The sequence below is a fragment of the Sminthopsis crassicaudata genome, chromosome 2, assembly GCF_048593235.1.
Source record: "Sminthopsis crassicaudata isolate SCR6 chromosome 2, ASM4859323v1, whole genome shotgun sequence".
NCBI lineage: Eukaryota > Metazoa > Chordata > Mammalia > Dasyuromorphia > Dasyuridae > Sminthopsis > Sminthopsis crassicaudata.
Window position 1 is genome coordinate 340,944,832 of NC_133618.1, and position 24,735 is coordinate 340,969,566.

The following is a 24,735-nucleotide window of genomic DNA, read 5'->3' on the forward strand; positions in this document are numbered from 1 at the left end:
ACAACCATGTTTTTAATCTGTGCATTGAATCTTTACAAATTTTAAATATGTTCTAGTGCATAAAGGCCTCACAAACAAATAAGAAAAGCAGAAACATTAAATATTGAGAAGAATAAAAAAAGTATATAGTCAATAAGGAGTATTTGAGTAAAAAGAGATAAAGGGAGACAAAATAAATTTTCAGGTATTAGTGGCCAAAGAACAAGATATAATATCATTAAAAACAAAAATACTGAAAGAATCTACTAAATCTTTTGAAATACAGCCAAAACTGTCCTTACAGGAAAACGTTTATCTCTAAATACTTCAATAACAGGAGGAATAAATCAATGAATTAGGCATTATCTTAGTAGGAAAAGAAAAAAAAATAAAAAAATTCACAACAAATGAAGAGGAAATACATGAAATTATTAGAAATTATTTTGCCAGTAAAACAATTAATGAAATAGATGAACATTTGAAAAACTCATAAAATATTTAGGATTAAGAGAATGATAGAGAATTTAAATAACCCAATATTGGGGAAAGAAATTGAATAAGTCACAAGGGAACTTCCAATAGCTTCAACAAAAAACAAAAACTAAGACCAGATGAGTTAACAAATATATCCTTTTAAAGATACTCTTTACCCTCCCCAAAAAATTCTTTAGCAAACTTCTTCTGTGAGACATGAAAGTTATACCAGAGTCAGAGTAGAGAAAGAAGCCTTTTAACCAATGTCCCAAATGAACATTCCTGCAAAAATATTGAATAAAAATACATTTTAAAATCCATAACAATATGTTAAAGAGATTTTTTACAGTAATTGGGTTAAATAGAGCAAAAATTCAAGGTTGATTCAACATTAGGAACAACACAAATATAATGGAAAGAATAATGAAAAACAATGAAAGAACAATTCTAAATAAAGGGAAAGGATCCACTTGTACAAGAATATAGCAGTTCTTTTTGTGGTAGCAAAGAATTAGAAATTGAGGAGATGCCCATCAATTGATTAATAGTTGAACAAATTGTGGTATATGAATGTAATAGAATACTATTGTTCTATAAGAAATGAAGTTGATTTCAGAAAAACCTGGAAAAACTTAACATGAACAATTGATGCTGAATGAAGAGAACAGAATGAGTAGAACATTGTACATAGTAACAAGCAAGATTGTGTGTTGATCAATTATTATATTTATCTCTTCTCAGCAGTGCAATCATCAAGACAATCCCAAGCGATGATGGAGAATGATGACCCCATCCAGAGAATTATGGGATCTGAATGAATGTAGATCAAAGCATACCATTTTCACTTTATTTTTTTTTTTTTTAATATGGATTTCCCTTTTTCCCTTTCCCATAACATCGCTAATGTGGAAATGTTTTTCAAAAAATCAAAATACAATAATTTTTGTTTAAAAAAACATGAAAAGGGCATAAGAACATATAGGCCTTTTCCTACTAATTAAAATAGTATTATCTAAAACTAAAATAAGTGGCTATTTATAATGGTGAAATGTTAGATGCCTTTCTGAAAAAAATTAGTAGAATGATTTCCATTATCCCCATTATTATTCAATGTACTAATTAAAAATGATAACTTATAGCAAGATGAGAAAAAGAAATTTAAGGAATAAACATTGGCAAAACAGTTGTTACATTTTGAAAATAACGTGGAGATTTACTTAGGTTCAAGTAAAAATAATTGGCAAAAGTAGAAAGATATCAAATAATTCCACAAAATCATCCTTTATGTATATTACCAACAAAATTCATCAAAATTTCATTGAAAATAAATATAAATATAGAAACTATTTAAGCTTCCAACTTCTAAGATCTATACAGGAATAAAACTTATAATCAAAAAAGTACAAAATACAGATCTAAATAAATAGAAAAATATTTATTACTCATGGTTGGACTGTACCAATAAAATAAAAATAATACTACTGAAATAAGTTTGTTCAATGTAATACCAAATAACAAAAACAAATTTTATTCTGAACTTGACAAACAATAAAATGAAAATTTCCATTTAGAAAAAAAGGAAAAGAGTGTCCTATAAATTTCCATTACATAGAACTAGCATTTTTTAAAAAAGTATATACATTCAATATGTAGCTTTCAAAGCTGTCTTGCTTTCCTATGTGATTTCATTTGGCTTTTCTTGTTCTTCTCTTTTAGAGGAATTCAATCCCTAGCCCTACTTTTGCTCTTACCTCCTCCCACTCCAAAAGGAGAAAAAGAAAAACAAAATGTTTATAATAAACACATAATCAAGCAAAACAAATTACCAAACTAGACATATCCAAAATTGTTCATACCTCATCTTGGGCCCATCACTTCACTGACAGGAGATTGTGGGAGCAACATTGATTTTTCAAATAGTGGTTAGTGAGTCATTAAATTAATGAGAAATTTTAAGTCCATGACTAGAAATGGTTTTAATTTCTTCATTTTTTGCTCATATTCTTTGACTATCAACTGGAGAATGACTTATATTCTTTTTTTCTTTTTTTTTGCTGAGGCAATTGGAGCTAAGTTACTTGCCCAGGGTCATACAGCTAGAGAGTGTTAAGTGTCTGAGGTCAGATTTGAATACTGGTTGCTCTATCCATTGCACCACCTAACTGCCCCAATATTGCTTTTTAAAGTTGTTTTTATTTATAAGCTGCAGTTGTATAAATTTTCTTTTGGTTCTACTGATTTCATTTTGCATCAGTTCATACTAGTCTTCCTAAGCTTTTCCCTTCAATCCTCTATTATAGTGCAATAATATGTCTATATATCATAATCAGTCCAGCCATTACTCTATTAATGAATAACCTGATGAAAGACCCGAGTCTAAGGCTATAGCCTTAGACACTTTACACTTACTGCCTTGTGGCCCTGGGCAAGTCACTTAACCACAATTGCTTCCCTCCTAACTCCCCACTCCCCAAAGAAGTTCTTTGCCATACAAAAATCACTGTTATATACTTATGGATCCTTTTTTTTTTCTCCTCTTTGGGGTGATATCACTGAGACAATGTATGCACAGTATAGTAACTTTTGGGGTATAGTTAGAAAATATTTTCCAAAATGTTTGGACCAGTTTATACCTCCAAATCAACAGGGTTGTGCCTATTTTCTTTCCAGTCTCTTCAACACTTTGTAGTCTTTGCCAATAGATAACCTTCATTATCTATTGTTAACTTTGAGTGAGGAAGGATTCTGGGAAGATGGAAGAGTAGATTGGTAAATTTCAATCTCTCCTTGTCTTTCTACAAATAGAGCAAATTTGCACCTTGGGATGAACATAGACTAGTAAAAAACCAAGGAGATTTGGGGCAGAAAAGAGGTCCTCTTGATACAACCTCACATCTGCAAAGAAAGACTGGGATTAACCTGTTTGAAGTGCAAACACTTCCAGGCTAGCTCCATAGAAACTTCCAAGTTGGGATCCCTCTGGTTATCTGGTTGTGGCTGGAGTCTCATCAGGAACCATGGAGACTATCACCTTCTGGACTGTTTGTAGAGTGGGAGTTTGAGTACAGGAAAACAGAGTGAACCTTGGCTGATTGGGAATGCCAGGCCCAACTGTGCTGCTGAGACCCTGGGCTAGAAGCAACTAGCACCTGAGGAGAGCAGAAGCAGTGGGGCTGGAGCATTGCTGGCTGTGGGCACTTGCAGGAGGGTGGAGCTCTTGGTTTGGAGTTCCTGATCAGAAGGGAAGCTTGAGACACCATCTAATACCTTTTAATAAAAAAATTGCTAATTTTTTAGTAATACTAATAATTACTAATACCTCTTAATAAAAAAAAAATGAACCCACAAAGAAGAATCCCACCATTGAAATATATTATGGGAACAGGGAAGACTGAGATTCATCTTCAGAGAATATTAGTATTTTTTTTAATCTTTCACAATTTGTTTAGGTATTCTCCAATTGATGGGGCACCCCATCTCTTAAATTCTAGTTGTTTTTCTTTTTTTTTCCGGTTAGATTCTGCTTCAGGAACATGAATTTTGCATTGTCTGTATCTGTGCTTTTTTCCATATTTCTCTCAGGCTTAACCTTTCTCCTCACTTTTTGTTTCTTTGGCTCAGAGAACAGAATCAAAGTTTTTAATACAATTATTTCCATAATTCTATATATAGTACTGAAAGTGCAAATCATAAATTAAGATAGAAAGTATAATACAAATTTACTACCTCAATAGAAATGTAATATAGTGGAACATGCCTTTCTGTAAGGCATTTGGTCAAAACTGGTAGCCATCACTTAGAGCCTTTCCTTTTACACTTGAAGGAATTGTGGACAAGATTAATGAGTCATTTGTTCTGGGCCACACAGAATTTAAAAGACTAATCCAAGGACAGAACAAAGGGGGAGAACCACTCTCAAACCCATGTCCTAACTCCAAATCCAATACTCTTTCCACTATGCCCCATAAACTGCGTTTGGATTTTAGTCTTTACTCTGCCATTAATTTGCTGAGTGATCTTTGTCAAATTAAATTCTTTGAGTGTTCATTTTTCTTGTTTCTACATTAATTAGGGGTTGGACTAAATAAGTCTCTAAGGTCTCCTTGTTCTAGCAGTCAGTGAATTTATTACTATTAATAATGTTCTGAACCAAGGTGCATAGAGGGAAGTAGCAATTCTCAATTTCTGCTTGACACACACTTGGGAGTTAGGTACTCAAGGCAAATTTTGGTGACTTTATTCTCATGTTACAAAATTCTCAGGCAAGTGGTTTGGTGGGAAAATGGAAACAGTTTACCTAGTGCATGAAATACCCACTAGTATAATATATATATATGTAATATAATAATATGTTGGGGCTGTTTTGGGGGCTTCAATTCCAGTTAGGCCAAATAACCAGAGATGGGGCTATGAAGTGCAGCCAACTCGGGTTTCCTTCACAGAGACTACAACTCCCGAAAGGCAACGCGTCTTCGAGGCTTCAACGTGCAACCAAGCCCCGCCTCTCCAGGCTTCATGGAAGAGGTTCTCCAATGGCAGGGCTTCCATCTGGGGACCGGCTGATTAGGCTGTGAGTTGCAGAAAGGTAGAAGACAATTCTGGGACAAGTCGGTCGCTTGGGGCTTGGCTGTGGACATAGCCACGCCGGTTCACGGAAGGGATCGTGGCCTTCAAGGAAGAGGAATAAGCATTGGGGGCGACTGGAAAATGCCTGTCCATTCCCGTGGGGACAAGAAAGAGACGAACCATCACGATGAAATGGAAGTGGACTACGCCGAGAATGAGGGAAGCACTTCGGAAGACGAGGACACTGAGAGCTCGTCGGTCTCGGAGGATGGGGACAGCTCAGGTTGGTGGTCATGTCGCCCGTCGCCAGGCCGGGCCTCCCTGTCTGAGCCCCGGAAAGTGGGGGAAGAGAAAAGGGAAGGGGCGGAGACTCATTCCCAGGCCTATGCCCGGGACTTCGCGCTCCCGTCTCAGCTTCCCTCCGCTCTTTGCGGGATTGCAAAGGGAAGGAAGAGGCGGTGGCGATGGCGGCGGAAGCAGCAGCTTCCGTCCGCCTACCCAGGTCGCGGGTTCCCACTGTTCCCGGGCCTGGAGCTGTCGTGGGGAAGCTCTGAGCACGTTTATGCCTTAGTAGCCTGGGGTAATCGCTCCGCCCCATCAGGCCTCGTTTTGTTTGCTCGCCCCTTCCGGCAGTCGATCTGCCCGGGGCTATCCATCCCTCCTTTGGTGAATGCATGCCTCTGTGTCTGAGGGAACACTTTCTTCTGCCCTGCTCATTCTTTCTAACCCCCCTTCCAAATCAGCCTACCAGTTAATGTTCATTAATTTTTTCAAAAATGCTCATTCCATAGAAATGCTATCTAGATGTTTAGGGTACCGGACCCTTTTACTTTCAAGCCCAGGGGGAAAAAAAAAAATATATATATATATATATATATATATATATATATATGTATATATATATATATATATATATATATATATATATATATATACACATATTTTAATATGTAGCCTTTCTTCCCTATATCCGCATTAAGGGCACTTGGTTTCAGAGATGAGGCCATAAACGTCTGTAAATTGGCTGATTGAGGAATTCTAAAATCATGTAGGTGGTGGTTTACTTTTTTCTTTGGTAATTTATGTGTTATCAAGGTAAATCATTTTTGAAATGATGTAGAAAAGAGCTGAACATTAAGGTGTCCTCACTGGACGTTTTCTTCCACTTTGGTGATAGAGGACCAAATTCACTTTTTTTTTTTCTTGAATAAAAACAGATAAGAGAGACACGGATTTTATATGAAATGAAATAATATTTATTAAAAAGTGTTTAGCACAGTGCCGGGGTACTATATATAAATGCTTATCCCCTCCTATACACTCTTCTACTTCATATATGTTTTGGCTTCCCTTTCAGAAAAATTATATTAACTAATTTATTTTAATAAATGAAAAAATATTTGTTGAATAATTTGTCATTATTATTGAAGACATTAGAGATTGAAAATAATGAAAAATATTGTCTAAATAGTTAAAGCAGCAATAATCAGCAGGCATTAATTAAGGCAACTACTACTTTGCACAAGGCATGATGTTAGGATTACAGTAAATAGAAAGAAGATAATGCTTGGTTAATAATTGCTAACATTTATATAATGCTTTAAAATGAGCAAAGGGGACTTTACCTATTTTATTTCATTTGATCCTCACAGTGCCCCTGATTAAGAGGTGCTTTTATTATAGATGTGGAAACAGACTGAGAGGTAACTGGATCACACAAATATATCTTGAGCAGGATTCAAATTCAGGTCTTGATGATTCCATGTCCTACAGTGTTATTGTGCTGTGCATTGGTTATCGATTTAGAACTGGAAGGAATCTTTGAGGCCATCTATTCTAAATCCCTCACATTACATATTAAGAAACTGTGCCTTGTTTTGCCCAGTGGCACTTAGGGAGAAACTGGGCAATAATTTGAATGCAGATCTTCTGAATACAAATCCAGTATCCTTTCCATTTTAACAAACTTCCTATAGCTGAGCCTGGGAGGCAAATAGGGTTTTTGAAGAGGAGAAGGTAAGGTGGAGCATTGTAAATAGACAGGGCAAAGGTACATAAATAGGAGGATTGCAATGTGTGAGGAACAGTAAGAAAAAAACTATTTTGGCTATACCATAGTACACTTGAGGGGAGTGTATTACAAAATACAGTTAGAAAGGTAAGTTGGGAATCAGGTTGTGAAGGCCAAACAATAGTTTATATTTGGTCCTTGAATTAATTAATAGGAGCTATTAGAGTATTAAGTAAGGGAGTGATCTTCAGACCTGGGTTAAGATCATTTTGGCACCAGAATAGAGGATGAATGGAGAGAGAATAGGATTGAGGCAAGGAGACGTCTCCAATTAGGTCCTCTATATAAGAGGTGATGAACTAAGGTGATGATTGTGTAATTAGAGAATAGGGGCCAGAGTCCAGAGATATGGGAGAGGTAGAAACAACATGACTTTGGCAATTAATTGGATATATGTTTTGAGAAAAAGGTAAGAACTTCTGTTTTGTTTACCTGAGTGGCTGGAAGAAATATGGAAGTTTGGAGTAAAGATGTTTTGGAGGAAAGAAAATAAGTTCTGTTTTGAACTTGTTGAGTTTGAGGTATAATCCATTTGGAAATGCTCAGTAAGCAATTAGTTATGCAGGATTTTAAGCTCAGGGGAGCTACATTTGGATGTGTAGATGTCTGAGTCATCTGCCCAGGGATGATAAAGCCATGAAAGTATCTGAAGCCTAAATGACCCTGTAGAAAGATCAGATGAATCTGGGATTGAGTTTTGGAGAACAGCTCAGAGTTAGGAACTATGATTAGCCAACAGACTAGAATGAGGAGGCAGTGGATATGTGAGAGAAGAACCAGGAGAGAATAATGTTTCAAAATCTCAGATAGGATATAGTTTCCAGGAGGAAACAGTGGTCAGCAATGTAAGTAGTGCTGCAAAGAGGTGAGTGGAAAAAAAACAAAAACCGTTAAATTTGGCAATTTGGAGACCATTGGTAGCTTTGTATAGAAAATTTCAGTTGTTATGAGATTGGAAGACAAATTGAGATGAATTGGGTAAGACGAAAGAAGATATTTTTTCTAGGGATTTGTCAGAGCAAGAAAAGTTGGGCTTAAAAGGTTTTTTAAGGTGGAGAAACTTGGACAAATTTAGAAGCAAATAGTAGGTAGGAAGAGGTTGAAGATTAGAGGAAGAAGGAAGATGATTGAATTTGTAATTTGCTGGAGAAGAAGAGAAGGAATCAGAATCATAGAATTTAAAAATTGAGAGGGACCTCAGCAATGTTATTGTCCATATGTGAAGGAATTCCTACTATATAACATACTTAACAAATATCATCTAGCCTCTGCCTAAAGACATAAGGAAGGAATCTGTCACCTTTTAGACATATGTAATCATTGGAAATTTGCTCCTAAAATCAAATCTAAATTGACTTCTTTATAATTTCTGACAGTTGTTCCTGGTTTTGTCCTTTGGGGCCAAATGGAACAAGTAGTCTTCTTTCACCTGATAATCCTTTAGATACTTAAACATATTTATCAAGTATCTTTCTTCTTTCTCCCCTCCCCTACTCCAATCTTTTTTCTTCTTTATTTAAATATTTAAGATTTCTTTGTGTCAGGGACTTGAGGCCTTTTACCATCATTTGTCCATTTCTAGACAAGTTTATCTTTTTAAAACTGTAGCAATCAAAACTGAACACAGTGTTTCAGATTAGGTCAGATGAAGATAGAATTTGGTGAGTTTATTTTCCTAGAAACTGTACCTCCTCTTTATGACACCCAAAATTGCATCAGCTTTTTTCACAGCTACATCATATTTCTGATTCATAGTGCGCTTACACACCTCTAAAACCTCTAGGTCCTTTTCATCTTCTGTATTCAACCTAATACTCTTATTTGTCAGGATCCTTTTGGATCCTTACTGTATCATTCATTTAGCTAATCCCTTGTAATTTTGTGCTATTTGCATATTTGATATACCATCTATGCCTTTATCTAAGTCACCAATAAAAATTTAAGTAACACAGGGTCAACTACTGCTCTTTGGGTTATTTCACTAGAGACCTCCTGCCAAGGTGATATTAAACCATTAATATCTACTCTTTTGAGTCTTGCCATCCAGTCAATTTTCAAATCATCTAATCATTTCATCCATATCTTTCCATTTTCTCTATGAGAAAAAATTAGATAATTTGTTAAAAGCTTTATTAAAATCCAGGTAAATCATCTGCAATATTCTCATCTACTACCTTAATACTATTAAAAAATATATGAAAGTTAGTCTGATATGACCTATAGAATAGATGAAGTTAAAAGTGCTCTTTGTAATCACCACTTCCCTTTCTTGATGTTCACCAATGGTCCCTTTAATGAACTTTTCTACAATTTTTCCAGGAATTGAAGTCAAAACTCTCATTGACTACAGTTTGTAGACTGCTCTTTTCCTTTTTTGAAAATGTAGACATTTGCCCTTCCCCCAATCTTATGATACCTTTTATGTTTTCCGTGATCTTTCATATCAAGTTGTAACGTACTTAGCAATGACATCTTCCATTTGTTTCAGGACCTAGTGATTTACTTGTGGACCATGTGACTATTAAGAAAAGTTAGGTTCTCTCTTACTGTTTCATTACTTTGGTAATCAACTCTCTAGCCTCAGGTCCATTTCTATTTTATCATTTCCATTGAAAAAATCATTCTCCTTTGTAGATAAAACAAAAAATGAAAGAAGGAATGTCTTCTCTCCCTAGAAAAAGGCCATATTCCTTCTTTCCTTTTTTTTTCTTCCAATATATCTAAAATTTCTTTTCTTTGTTGTTAGCTATCCTCATCAGCTTCAGATCATTTGGAGCTTTAGTTTTCCTGATCCTTTTTAAAGGATCATGCTTTATTATGATATCATGATATGTTTATCATTTGTTATGTGGCTTTGTTTCTATCTTCTGAACATTTCTTCTCACACACTAAGTTTACTGGTGAGTCTCTCCTCAGACAAGTCTCATTTTATTTTTTCACTGAGGCCAGTCAGGGATATGGATCTTCCTAACTACAGGACTATTATTCTATCCACTATGCCAGTCAATTGTGTGCCTGTAGAAGTAGTAGCTACTAAATCTTGTATAATCCTGACTTGTGACTTCTTGGTATTTGAATTCTTTCTGTCTTCGTGCAATATTTTTTCCTTGACTTGGAAACTCTGGATTTTGGCTATTTTACTCTTGGGAGTTTTTATTTTTGAATTTCTAGCAGAAGACTGGTAGATTTTTTTCAATTTCTCCTTTGTTTTCTGATTCAAAGAGATCTGGGATATTTAAGATTTCTTGAAATATTGATTCTTTTTATGTTCACGGTAGTCCAGTTATTCCTAAATTATCTCTCCTTGATATGATTTCTAGGTGAGTTGTTTTTCCTGTGTGATATTTAACATTTTCATCTATTGTTTCAATCTTGACATTTTATGAAATCATTTCCATTTGACCAATTCTAAAGTGTTAGATTTTCCTTTGGTTAAGTTTTTGTACCTCTTACCAAACAACTTGTCAATTCTTTTTTCATTTCTTTCTTCTCTAGCTCTTGGTTCTTTTCCTATTTTTCCTTTACCATACTCATTTTAGTTTTAAAATAATTTTTAGCTTTTAAAAAAATTTACTTGTGTTTTTACTTCTTGAATTTTTTGAACTTGTGTCCAACTTGTTTTTCGGTACATTTTTTTCAAGTCATTTGCTTCTTCAATATTTGTGATTTGAACTCCTCTATCCCTAAAATAGTTGTTTGTAATGGGATTCTTTTTCTTTTTGCTGATTCAGCCTTCTTGGCTTTGAATTTTGTTAGTGCTGGGATCTGCTTCTGGGTGGGAGACGATGTTTGATCTGAGCTTCTATTCTTTTATGTGTTCCTGCTGCTTTCACTCTTCAACTTGGACAGGGAGAGAATGACAAGCATTTAATTCTCTCATAATGAAGTAAACCAGGGAAATAGCAATTCATTGCCCATCTTGGTTTGAACTCTGTAGTTTCCTGGGCTAGCTATTAATAGTTGGTTTGCTTTTTTGTTTGGGAGTTTATTCAAACTCCTCTGATAGCCTGCTAGGAGGCTTTATTGGTTTAGAGCAAATGAACTGCAGGCTTCTCTTTGGTCTGTGACTTCTAGTCTGATTGTATCATCATAGCCTTCTACATTGGATTTTTTCTTGACTTTCCTGATGAGAATTCTATCTCTTTGTCAAGGAAATGTACTGGGGAGCTAGGCAGCACATGTTTCCCCTCTGCTACTTTGAATTTTTCAACTCTCCACTATTAGAATTCAACTCTCCACTATTAGAAGAATGAGATGGTCAAATCTGTGCTTTAGGAAGATACTTTGACAGAAGAATATAAAATGGACTATAATAGGAACAGGCTTGAGTCAAGGAAACCAATCAGGTTATTTATATTAATCCAGGAGTGAAGTGATAAGATATGGACCAGCTTCATGACTGTGTTGAAGGAGAGAAAGGAGCATTGGAAAGGTGTTTCATCAGGGTAAACACAACAGAATTTGGCAGCTGTTTGGAAAATGAGAAAGACTTGAGGCATTAAGTGCTGGAACTCTGTCTTCCCAGAAATCAGCTGGAGTCAGGATCACCAAAAATCTTTATTCTTGGTTTTTTGGGGTTGCCGTCAGGAGATTAGATTTAGCAATCAACACACCACTTTCTTCTCTCTCCACTGCCAAGAGAATGCCTCAATTTCCTCCTCCTACTCCACCCACACATGCCACTTCCCCTTCTTTGTCCCACCAATCAAGCCAGCATAGAATAGTTGGGGAGGGTCAACCTTCAAACATGTTAATAGAGAATTGTCCAATTGGCAATTAGTCTCACATGCTTCATTATCCAAGTGCATTTGCTCAGGTCTAGCCCTTTACATTTCCCACTTTCTTTTGCTTTAGAACACAGGTGGTCACGCCATCCCTGACTTTTCAGGGAGGTGAGAACCCAAAAAAGGAGGTGATCACGCCCCCCCCTGACTTCTCAGGAAGGGAGGTGAAAGCACTAAAAAGGAGATAATCACACCCTCCCTGACATCTGAGGAAGGGAGATGAAAAGCACCAAAGGGAAGTGGGGATTGCTAGCGGGTTTCTGGGTTGAAGGGTCTTATTAGAGACAAGTATGCACAAACCCATCAGCATGGGAGTTATTACACAAGCACATAGCAATAATGCAAAGGCTATTAGTGATGACGCTCCCCACAGTCAGTGCAGGCTCAATGAGGTGTAACAAACATGAATTGTACATGCAAGTAGTGATATGACAAACAATATAAATCAACACAGTTTTGTAAAAGATTTCCAGAAGTCCTAGAAGGAAGGTATGTAAACATCAGTCACACATACACCTTCTTCAGCAACCAAGAGATAGTCCAAAACCAATCTATTGTCCATTACTTCACGTGTTAGGGAATCCAATCCAAGTTTTTGAAGTCCTGCAACAGTCTTTTTATATGTTAGGGAATCCAATGATCCCTACAGATTTTTGAAGTCCCAGAACAGTCTTTTTGTATGTTAGGGAATCCAATGATTCCTACAGGTTTTGAAGTCCTGCACAGTGTTAATGATGCCTCAGAAAATCCAATAATTCCTGAGGGCTTTCAAGTTCTACAATAGTCTTATGATGTCTCTGAGAATTCAATGATTCCTGAGGATTTTCAAGTCCAACAATTTTTGATGTCCATGAGTCAAATGCCATAGCTGCCAGGTTCTTTCAGTGGTGGGCACAGTCAGCAATGGAACCACCCAATGTTTCTTGGGTCTTCTCCTTCGTTTCAAGGGTCTGCTCCATCTCCCTCTTATGGACAAGGCGAATACGGCTCGTTGGTACCCATCTGATTCCTTCTCCATCTGTGGAGATACAAGCAAACCCTCTCCCCCAAGCAGTTAACCTATCTGGTCCCTTCCATTCACCACTTTCTGGGTCTCTCCACATCACCTGGCGATTATCTAAAAACAGTGGAACTGTTCGCACTGGACACTGTCCTTCCGGTGGGTTATAAAACCTGTCTGCCGGAGCCAGTGCTTCTTTGTCAAAAATTTAAAAATTAATGGTATAGAGAACTAAATTTAGAAATTCTCTTGGGTTACCCGTGGCTCCCCCTTTCTTTTGTTTTTGGAGGAGTGTCTTAATATCTCTGTTTCTTCTCTCTATTATTGCCTGCCCTTGAGGATTAAATGGTATGCCAGTGGTATATAAAATCTTATACTGTGCACAAAAATGTGCAAAATGTTTAGAAGTATATGCAAGTCCATTGTCTATTTTTATTGCTTGTGGCACACCCATAATTGCAAATGCTTGTATAAGGAATTCAGTGACCACTCGGGCTGTCTCTTTTGCAGCTGGCATTGCAAAAGTGAATCCTGAAAAGGTGTCTACCACAATGTGGATAAAAGATAGAGGACCAAAAGATTTATAATGGGTCACATCCATTTGCCTAATTTCATTAGGTCTCAAATCACGAGGGTTCTTCCCTAGAGGGAGTGTAGGAGCATGGAAAGGAAGGCAAGCTGTACAGGCTTTTACTATGCTCCTAGCTTCTTCTCTTGTTATTCCAAATTGTAAACATAAAGCTTGGGCAGCCTGATGATATTTAGAATGAGATTCTTGTGCTTCTTAAAATAAAGGAGTATTGGCCTACATGGTTGAAGGCTATCTGCCTTTAAATTACCATCAAAATAGGACCTGGAAGTCCATTATGGGAGTGGACATGCAAAATATAAATCTTACCTGGGTGCTTTCTCACTTGCTTTTGAAGTTCCTTAAAGAGCTGTTATATATTGGAGGCTACAAATTTTATTTGGGCTGTGGCAATTCTTTGTACCATACCTACTGAATAGGCCAAATCAGATATATATTTATGTCTCCTGGATAATAAGTAAGAGCTAGAATGATTGCATATAATTCATTCTGCTGAGTGGACTGAAAAGGATTTCTGATTACTCTCTTTATAGTTAAGTCACGAGAGTATACAGCACAAATATAATGTTTGGATGCATCTGTAAAGATAGTTGGTCCTTTAAGAGGTACTTTAGAAACCTTTTCTTCAAGAATTCATCGCCAATTACGTAATAGTCTGGTTATCTTTAATGGAGACCCATGTGTACAATTTGGAGCCATGGTTAATAAAATTTGCCACTCTGGGATGGTTTCCACAGCACACATTAACTTGTGCATTAGTACACAAGGTATATATCTTGTCAGGTCTTATCCCATATAATTATACTGCTTGCTTAATGGCCTTTAATAATATTCTAGCCACAAGCACTGGGTAAGGAGTAAGGCTTTGTTCTGGTTGTGCTGGGAGGTTCAGCCACTCTATCACGCTGTCTCCTTGATGAAGGACTGCTGTGGGTGCCTCTTGTGTAGCAAAAACTGATATTTCCAAGGGTTTTTGAGTGACTCTTTCAACCTGTACTATGTCTAATAAGCCTGAATTTTATTGCTACCTAAGGGCCATTATTCTATCTATACTGGTGTATCAGTTTTCCATTGTATAGGAACTGGTGAAAGTGTTGGCAGGCCTTCAACAGCAGCCCTGCCTAAAAAACTGAAGTACTCATTTTTAACCCTAATTGTTGTAAAATGTCTCTTCCCCACAGATTGATGGGGATTGTTCTCCCAGCCTGTTTTCTCACTCTATCTCTATGCCAACATTGAGCTTTCAGATGGCCTACTTTACCACATTGAAAGCATTGACAAGTCTCTCTAGAAGTCCTTTGCCAAAAGGGACCATGTCTTCCCATGTTGGGATCTTGGAAAGTCTGCACCATAGCCTGGCTATAAAAGCTATTTGTGTTCACTGTGGCACATCATCTTATGATCTCCTCTAAAGGAGCATCCCTATGTAGTCCTGTTATAATCCTTCTATAAACCTCATTGGCATTTTCTTTAGCAAGTTGCCTTACCAAAGTGTCTGTTACTATATTTTCACTATTAGTCTATATGACAGTTGTCTGCAAATGTGCCACGAAATCAGCAAAGGGTTCATTTGGTCCTTGTACACTTTTTGTGAAGGGCTCACCCTTGTCATTTTTACTGGGGAGAGCAGCCCATGCTCTGATAGTAGCAGCAGCAATTTGCTTAAATGCTGCTATGGAGTAATTAATCTGTACTGAAGCTTCTGCATAAGAACCTACACAGTGGGTCACAGATGATTGAAGTATTAACTCCACTTTGACTGTTTTGTTGGGCTTGAATCCTACAGAGCTCACTATATTCAGAAAGCCACAAAAAGTTTTGTCCAGGTTCTAAGCACACCCTTGCAATGGCTTTCCAGTCACTAAAGGTTAAGACTTCATAAGCCAAATTCTGTAGTAACATTTTTTTTCCCCCTCCCTGAGGCTGGGGTTAAGTGACTTGCCCAGGGTCACACAGCTAGGAAGTGCCAAGTGTCTGAGACCAGATTTGAACTCCGGTCCTCCTGAATTCAAGGCTGGTGCTCTATCCACTGTGCCACCTAGCTTCCCCCTCTGTAGTAACATCTTAACATAAGCTGATGTAGCCCCACAGAGAGTGCAAGCTTTTTTCAGGTCTTTGAGGATGTCCATATCAAAAGGGGAGTATCTTCTACTTTCTTGGTCTGCAGAATTAAACTGTTTAATCACAGGAAAAATTTGAAGTTTGAAAGCCCTATTTCTTTTCCATCTTGGGCAGCTTGAAAAATTGCTTTCTTTAATCTAGTTATAGGAGTTGGTGATTGCTGGGGGGGAGGTGCTGATGATATCACTGCCCCTCCCACTACTCCTCCTCCCTCTGTCCCTGAAGGTGGAGTTGATGTGGTTCTGTCAATAATCTGCTCTCTAGGTGGAGTTGAAGCTTCTTCAAGAGAATCAGAGTCATCACACCCTAATTCCTCATTTAAATCCCCTTGCCCTTGGGCAAGATCATGAGATTGCTTATCTTCTATCTTTTTTCCTCACACTTCCTCCTCTGTTCATTTTTAAAACTTTTCCTTCTCCTATAACTTGCTCAATAGTTTAAGTCTAATTGAACTACGTTGTATATATAAAATACCTCTGCAGAAATTGAATGAGGCCCATTTTTTGTGTGAAATTCTTTCAGTTGAAGTCCCACTAGCTTCCAGTTATCTACATTTAGTTTTTCTTCCTCTAAGAACCAAGGGGACGTGCATTCTAATGTGCCCAAGAGTTTATCAATCTGTACCCAGGTTACAAGTAAACTCTGCTCCTCAATTGTCTTAATTATACTCTCTATAGCACCACTCCTGGGTGGGGCTGGAGCTGGGGTTGAAGCTGGAGCTGGGCTTGAGTCAGCTGAGGTCGAGGGAATGTCTTTAGCTAACATCTGCTCCATTTCAGCTATAAGAGATTGCTGGGTTAGTCCTTAACAAGGTAAGTTCCTTATTTGTCTATTAGAATAGTCACCTAATCTCCTGGTCACCTGAGGACTTCAGTGGAGGTACGGTGTCTGCCCCACCTTGGGCTCCAAATGCTGGAACTCTGTCTTCCCAGAAATCAGCTGGAGTCAGGATCACCAAAAATCTTGTTACTTGGTCTTTTGGGGTCACCGTCAGGAGATTAGATTTAGCAATCTCCACACCACCTTCCTCTCTCTCTACCGCCAGGGGAATGCCCTAATTTCCTCCTCCCACTCCAACCACGCATGTCACTTCCCCTTATTTGTCCTACCAATCAAATCAGCACAGAATAGTTGGGGAGGGTCAACCTTCAAACATGTTAATAGAGAATTGTCCAATTGGCAATTAGTCTCAAGTGCTCCATTATCCAAGTGCATTTGCTCAGTTCTAGCCCTTTACAATTAAGGATGATAATAGGTTATGAGCCTGGGTGACTGAGAAGCAATATATTATACCTTGACAGTATATAGCTTGATCTGAGTATCATCTGCATAGAAATGATAATTGAATCCATGGAAAGTGAGAGATAACCAAATGAAATAGCATAATGGGAGAAGAGAAGAGGATCCAAATAGATCTCTGTGGGGGGCACCTATGATTAGCAATATGTGACTTGAATGAGAATCTAGCAAAGGAAACTGAGGAGTGGTCATAAAGGTAAAAGAGACAGGAAAGAATAATGGCATGAAAACCAAAAGAAAAGATCATATCAAAGTGAAGAAGATAATTTACAATATTAGAGACTGCAGAGAGTTAAAAATAAATGAAGGTTTGAAACTGCTCCCACTAGAAATCTATTATTTTTAGTCATATTAGCCTTTTACAAGTAATTTCATTTTCTTTACATCTATCTGGTTTGTAAAACTACTAAACTTACATTTTGACTTTTTTTTTTTAATATCTTTTTATTTACAAGATATATGCATGGGTAATTTTTCAGCAATGACCCTTGCAAAACCTTCTCTTCCAACTTTTCCCCTCCTTCCTCCCACCCCCTCCCCTAGATGGCAGGTAGACCAATACATGTTAAACATGTTAAAGTATATGTTAAATACAATATATTTATTGTATCCATACAGTTATTTTGCTGCACAAGAAAAATCAGACTTAGAAATAAGGTAAAAACAACCTGAGAAAGAAATCAAAAATGCAAGTGGATAAAAACAGAGGGAGTGGAAATGCTATGTTGTGGTTCATACTTATTTCCCATAGTCCTTTCGCTGGTTGTAGCTGGGTTGTCTTCATTATTGAACAAATGGAACTGATTTGGTTCATGTCATTGTTGAAGAAAGCCCATGTCCATCAGAATTGATCATCTTATAGTATTGCTGTTGAATTATATAATGATCTCCTGATCCTGCTCATTTCACTCAGCATCAGTTCATGTAAGTCTCTCCAGGCCTTTCTGAAATCATCTTGCTGGCCCTTTTTTACAGAACAATAATATTCTAATAACATTCATATACCACAACTTATTCAGCCATTCTCCAATTGATGGACATCCATTCAATTTCCAGTTTCTAGCCACTACAAAAAGGGTTGCCACAAACATTTTTGCACATGCAGGTCTCTTTCCCTTCTTTAAGATCTCTTTGGGATATAAGCCCAGTAATAACACTGCTGGATCAAAGGATATGCACCGTTTGATAACTTTTTGGGCATAGTTCCAAATTGCTCTCCGGAATGGTTGCATGCATTGACAATTCCACCAACAATGCATCAGTGTTCCAGTTTTTCCACATCCCTTCCAACATTCAGCATTATCTTTTCCTTTCATCCTAGCCAATCTGACAGGTGTGTAGTGCTATCTCAGAGTTGCCTTAATTTGCATTTCTCTGATTAATAATGATTTGGAGCATCTTTTTATATGGCTAGAAATAGTTTCTATTTCTTTATCTGTAAATTGTTAATATCCTTTGACCATTTGTCAATTGGAGAATGGGTTGATTTCTTATAAATTAGAGTCAGTTCTCTATATATTTTGCAAATGAGGTCTTTATCTGAACCTTTGACTGTAAAAATGTTTTCACAGTTTATTGCTTCCCTTCTAATTTTGTCTGCATTAGTTTTGTTTGTACAAAAGCTTTTTAATTTGATAGAATCAAAATTTTCTATTTGTGATTAATAATGATCTCTACTTCTTTGGTCATAAATTCCTTCCTCCTCCACAGGTCTCAGAGGTAAACTATCTTAGATTCTTCTATTTTATTTATAATCTCATTCTTTATGCCTAGATCATGAACCCATTTTGACCTTATCTTGATGTATGGGGTTAAGTGTGAGTCAATGCCTAGCTTCTGCCATACAAATTTCTAATTTTCCCAGCAGTTTTTGTCAAATAGTGAATTCTTATCCCCAAAGCTGGGGCCTTTGGGCTTATCAAATACTAGATTATTATAGTTATTGATCAACTAGGCTATGGTTTTGGTGACTGCTGCTTTAGAATATAGTTTTAGATCTGGTACAGTTAGGCCACTTTCATTTGATTTTTTTTTTTTTTTTTCATTAGTTCCCTTGAAAGTCTTGACCTTTTGTTCTTCCAGATGAATTTTGTTGTTATTTTTTGTAGGTCATTAAAACAGTTTTTTGTGAGTCTGATTGATATAGCAATAAATAAATAGATTAGCTTAGGTAGTATTGTCATCTTTATAATATTCACTTGACCTATCCAAGAGCACTTAATATTTTTCCAATTGGTTAGATATGATTTTATTTTTATGGAAAGTGTCTTGTAGTTTTACTCATATGCTACCCAGAGTTCTTATGGAAAAGCTATTTTGAATTTTCTGAGCAATTTAAACTTAATCTTTTAAGTGTTGGAACATAATCTTACTCATTTTTAGAAGAATAGTTCCCAAATGAATTATATTTTGTTCTGCTTACTTAAACAGTATGCTGAACTGAACTTGATTTTTACCTGTTTCTTTTACCTTTTTTTTTGTTTTAGTTTCTTAGTAATCCAATTATACATTTATACATCATACATATATACATGTATACATATATACAATTATAAATAAATTATACATAAAATAATTTTTAACATCAAACTATGTTGAACTAAAGATGATTTTTACCTTTATTTTTTGTGTCTTAGTATTTTAGTGTTTTCCAGTTATATGTAAAAAGAATTAAAATTTTTTTTTTGTTTTGCCTTTTAAATTGTTTTATTTCCTCTTTCTTACTGCTCTCTGAGAAGTCAAGCAGTTTGAAATAGGCTACACATGTGCAGTCATGCAAAACTTACCTCCACATTAATCATGTTGTAAAGAAAACAGACAAAAAAACCCCCCCAAGAAACATGAAGTTTTAAAAAAATTGCTTCCATTTGCATTCATACTCTAATTTTTTCTTTGGGAAGATGATAGTATTTTTCATAAGTCCTTTGGAATTTTCTTAGGTTATGATATTGCTGAGAATAGTTAAGCCATGGTTGATAATCACATAATATTATTATTAATTTGTACAGTGTTTACCTGATTGAACTTGTTTCATTTTGCATCAGTTCAGGTAAATCTTTCCAGATATTTCTGAGACATTCTGCTCATCATTTCTTGTAATATAAAAATATTCCATCACAATATATCTCACATTTCATTCAGCCATTCCCCAATTGATGGGCATATCTTCTATTTTCTCAACAATGTTTTTTGTCTCAACAAAAAGAACTACTAAAAATATTGTGTATTTGTGTGTGCCCTTTTTCTTTTCTTTTTTTAAAAAAATTACGTCTCTTTTGGATATAGACCTAATCCTGGGTCAAAGAATATGCACAGTTTTTTATAATTCTTGTGTACAGTTCCAAATTGTTCTCCAGAATGGCTGAATCGGTTTACAACTCTATAAACAATGCATTTGGAACTCAATTTTAGCATATTCCTTCCAATATTTATCATTTTCCTTTTCTGTCATATTAGCAATCTCATACCTCACAATTGTTTGAATTTGCATTTCTCTAATCAATAGAGCATTTTTTTCATGTAATTTTAGATAGCTTTGATGACTTCATCTGAATATTCATATCCTTTGACCATAATGACTCTTAATTTTATAAATTTGACTCATTTCTCTCCAAATTTTTTAGATGAAGCTTTTACCAGAGAAGCTTGATTCAAATTTTTTTCCTAGTTATTGCAATTATTGTTTCTCTCCCCCCCTTTTTTCCTATTCTTTGCTTTTACATTGTCTCTCCTTAAAAGTTTTTTGTTACCAACTACCACTTCCCCCAATCTACTCTCCTTCCCTTCCCCTCCTCCCCCCACACCTTTTATCTCTTTCTCTTCCTACTTTCCTATAGGGTAAGATAAATTCTTTACCCAGTTGAGTATGTTATTTCCTCTTTGAGCCAGTTCTGATGAGAATAAAATTCTCCCCAACCTCTCTCATCTTCTTCTCCACTGTAGTAACTTTTTTGTGCTTCTTTTATATAATTTATCTATTCTACTTCTCCTTCCCTGCTTCTCCTAGTGCATTCCTGTTACCCTTTAATTTAATTTAATTTTTTTTAGCTAAATCATCATATTCATCTTACTACTGTGCTTTCTATGTATACTCCTGGTGTCTGTCCTAATAAGAATAAAATTTTTAGAAGTTATAAGTATCATCTTTCCATATAGGACTGTAAACAATTTAACCTTATTGAATTCCTTATGATTTCTCTCTTTTATCTTTTTATGTTTTTCTTGACTCTTGTATTTATAGAGAATTCTCTCTTTGAGAGCTCTTTATGCTAGTGAAATCACAGATCCAGATCTTCCTTTTTTCCCAACTTTTCCCCTAACAGATAATACAAACAAAATAACCACTATAGATACATTTATCAGCTTGGAAAAAAATCTGTTGGAAGTAAAATACTGTCTCTAGACTGTTTTCTAATTAATTGTGGGCTTTTTTTTTTTTTTTTAAATCAAATACACTACACATGTTTATGATAAGAAATAACTATTTATGTAGGCTATGAATCATCTGAACTTTTTATGAATTGTCTCTAACTAGAATGTAAGATCAAGTACTATTTTTATTTTTTCTTTTTTGTTTCCCCAGTGCTTGGCGCATAGTAAATATTATTTAATAAAAGCTTTTTCGTTCATTTGTTCAGGTATCTACACTAAAATTTTAATTAGGATACTTAGACCTTAATTCTTTTTGAATAGTTCTTACTGAAAAGATTTGTATTTCTGTCTCTGCCCAATCCCAGATTATTATTTCTGAAACATTTTGCATATAGCCCTTGGTTTTTATTGTCAGCTATTTTTCATTTGAGTCTAATTCTTCATAACTCCATTTGGGGGTTTTTTGGGCTAAGATGCTAGAGTGGTTTGCCATTTCTTTCTGCAGTTTTTTTTTTTTCCCAGATGAGGAAACTGAGGCAAACAGGGTTAAGTAACTTGCCCAGGATCATATAACTGGTAAGTTTCTGAGACCAGATTTGAATTTAGGAAGATGATTCTTCCAGGCCTGGTACTTTAATTCACTATGCAACCTAGATGCCCTTGATAATCTTTAGTGTTTCTTAATACATCTCTTATTTTATATCTGAATATTTTGGTTTGGTATTCAGAGCTTTCTATAGATTAAATCTTTTTTCTAATTATCTTTTATTCCTCCAGTTAAACTTACTTATACTTAATTCCTTAAAAGCTCTTTTGCTTTTCCACTTTTGCTTATTTGTTCACACTGATTTTCCTACTTAATTATGGAATCTTGGAATAGAAGATAGATCAGAGATTATGTAATCTTATTTATAGCTCCTTCTAATACTCCTAAGCTGCATAGCAAAATTTATTAAGAAATTCTTTCTATCTGCAATTTCCATTTTTTGGCCAATTATCCTCTGAAATAAAGCAAGGTAAATCTTTTCCCTTTTATGCATAGCAGTTCTTTAGATATTTAAATTTGACAATTATATCTTCCTTCTGAGTCTTTTCTTTAGAAAACTAAAACAGTCCTCAGTAAATTTTTCTATGGCATACTTTTGAATCCTCTCATCATACTGTTTATTTTCCTTTGGATGAGCTTCAGCTTGTCTATGTCTTTCCTTAACTATGGCACCCAGAGGGGAATAAGGTACTCAACTGCATTTTTTTTCCTCCAAATCATTCAAAAAGTCTTACCCTTCTTTCAAAACCCACCTTAAATCACATTTTTTAATTAAAATTTTTTTATGTTAATTTTTAAAAAAATATTTAACTTTGCCCAATTACATTTAAAAATAATTTTTATCATTTAAAAAAAAAGTTGTGAAATCTAAATTCTATCTCCCCTCCCTCTCTTAATCATTTTGTGCAAAACAAAAAAAACACAAACAAAAAGAGAAAGAAACAAAATGACAAATGTTATGCTTCAGCCTGTATTTGAATAACATCAGTTCTTTCTCTGGAGATGAATAGCATTTCTTATCATGAATCTTTGGGATTGTCTTATATAACTTTTCCAAACTAACCTGATCTCTGGTGATTCTCCCTTCCTACAAACTCTTGTGCATTTCTTATCTGTACCACTCATATAGCAACAATAATATATAACCTTGTATTTTAATTTCTTTTTTTGCTAATAGGTTTGTAAGCAAGCTCCTGCAAAGCTGGATCCATGTTTTATACTTCAGGTACTCATTGTCCACATGAATCAGGCAGTTAGCATTTGCTGATGATGATAAGGAGAATTTATTAGCTTTAATCTTCCGAGTCCTAATACTCCTTAAGACATGTAAGAAACCACTCTTAACTTTGAATCAGTTTTACTTATCAAGCCATATTATTTGAGTAAAGATAGATATTCTGGTACCATGTATCCTTTATCATTTAAATGAAGAGAGAGTTTTATGAAAACAATTTTAATTGTTTAACAGGAGCTAAGATAATTCAGAAATTTGTTTTCAAATTTTTCTTTCTTCCTAATGTAATTGTTGTATGACAGATCTTTTCTGATTTTTCTTAAAGTTAGTACCTTCCCTATTCTGATTGTTTATCCTGCATAGATCTTGTTTGTACATAGTTGTTTTCTTTTTATCTCACTGACCATGATTTCTTTGAGATTAAGGATGATTGTTTCCTTCCTGTATAGCCTTAGAGCTTGTGCAGTGCCTGGATATAAAAATTTTTATGTATAATATAATTTTAAAAATAAAGCTTAATAAATGCTTATTGACTTGACTTTTTTGATATTTCAACCAAGAATGAATGACCATAAATTTAGTGTTTACTATTTGCAGTTCAGTATGGTTAAGTGCTAAGGGATGCCCATGGAAAATAGCCCCTGTTCTCTTTAATTTTAATAGAAGGATTGAGCTGAAAAGTAGATGACAAGAACTAATGGTCTTCACAGTGAAGTAGGAGAGGGCAAGGCCATTATCTTTATCAGGCATTGGATGGTTGGAAGGTAGAATGATTGGGCAGATAGCATGTCATTTGCATGTAAATGGCATGACACCTAATTTGGCTAGAGTAGAGGGGGAGATAAAGTTTACATATAAGCATAGTGTCACTTTGATAAAACCATATTTGTTTTTGATACTGAATCATTTGAAGATGCCAAACAAAAACTTTGGTAGTAAAAACTTTCTAGATCTTCAATAGCTGTGATTGCTGAGGAGGTGATAGTGTCAGAACAACAGTTTCTGGGTTTAGTCTTCATTAGGGTTTTTTCTTGGACAACAATAACAAAGGGAGACTGTTGGCCTAATGATAGATTGTGGTGGCCAAGTAGAGCCCTTTCTGTTATTCATGGAGCTTTTAGGCACTGAATCCTATTTGCTGCCTCTTGTTTCTCCTCATAGTTGTTCATTCTTCTGGCTTATGTGGTTTTTTGCTTGCCCCAAAATGGCACTTGATTGGTGATGGTCGTAGCAGTGCTGTCTCTATTTTAATGATGTTTTTTGTTTTTTGTTTTTTTTTTCAGAATGATTCAATTCAATTTAATTTTTAAAAAAACATGAAGAATTACAGAGCATTATAGGATTTAGAAGGGACAGTTTAAGTATAAATCATCCTTAATATTACAGATATTACTCTTTAATAGTAGAATATGAAACATACAACAATAATAATAGAAGTACAGCAGAGTGGTACAAAGCAAATGAGACATGTGACATATATCATCAATAATGAAAGTCAGACTTAAATCAACTGTTGCTGAATGAAATGAGCAGAACCAGAAGATCACTATACACTTCAACAACAATACTGTATGAGGATGTATTCTGATGGAAGTGGAAATCTTCAACATAAAGAAGATCCAACTCACTTCCAGTTGATCAATGATGGACAGAAATAACTACACCCAGAGAAGGAACACTGGGAAGCGAATGTAAATTGT

At 35.6% G+C, this 24,735-nt stretch overlaps 1 protein-coding gene across 5 annotated transcripts in view; it reads left to right on the forward strand.

Annotated features, from left to right (window-relative positions):
• The window catches only part of BRMS1L (BRMS1 like transcriptional repressor), a 166,292-nt gene that overhangs the window by 14,008 nt on the left and 127,549 nt on the right, over nucleotides 1-24,735 (forward strand). For 3 of the 5 annotated variants that reach the window (XM_074290594.1, XM_074290592.1, XM_074290593.1), the window contains exon 1: nucleotides 4,944-5,302. The exons of 1 other annotated variant lie outside the window; for it this stretch is intronic. Coding sequence is in view for 2 of the 4 variants with exons in the window: in XM_074290592.1 (XP_074146693.1) it covers nucleotides 5,161-5,302 (142 nt within the window). In the remaining 2 variants the exon portion in view is untranslated. Of the gene's footprint in view, nucleotides 1-4,943; nucleotides 5,303-24,735 lie in introns of those variants that run through there. One more of the 5 variants, XM_074290596.1, reaches the window with a different exon arrangement.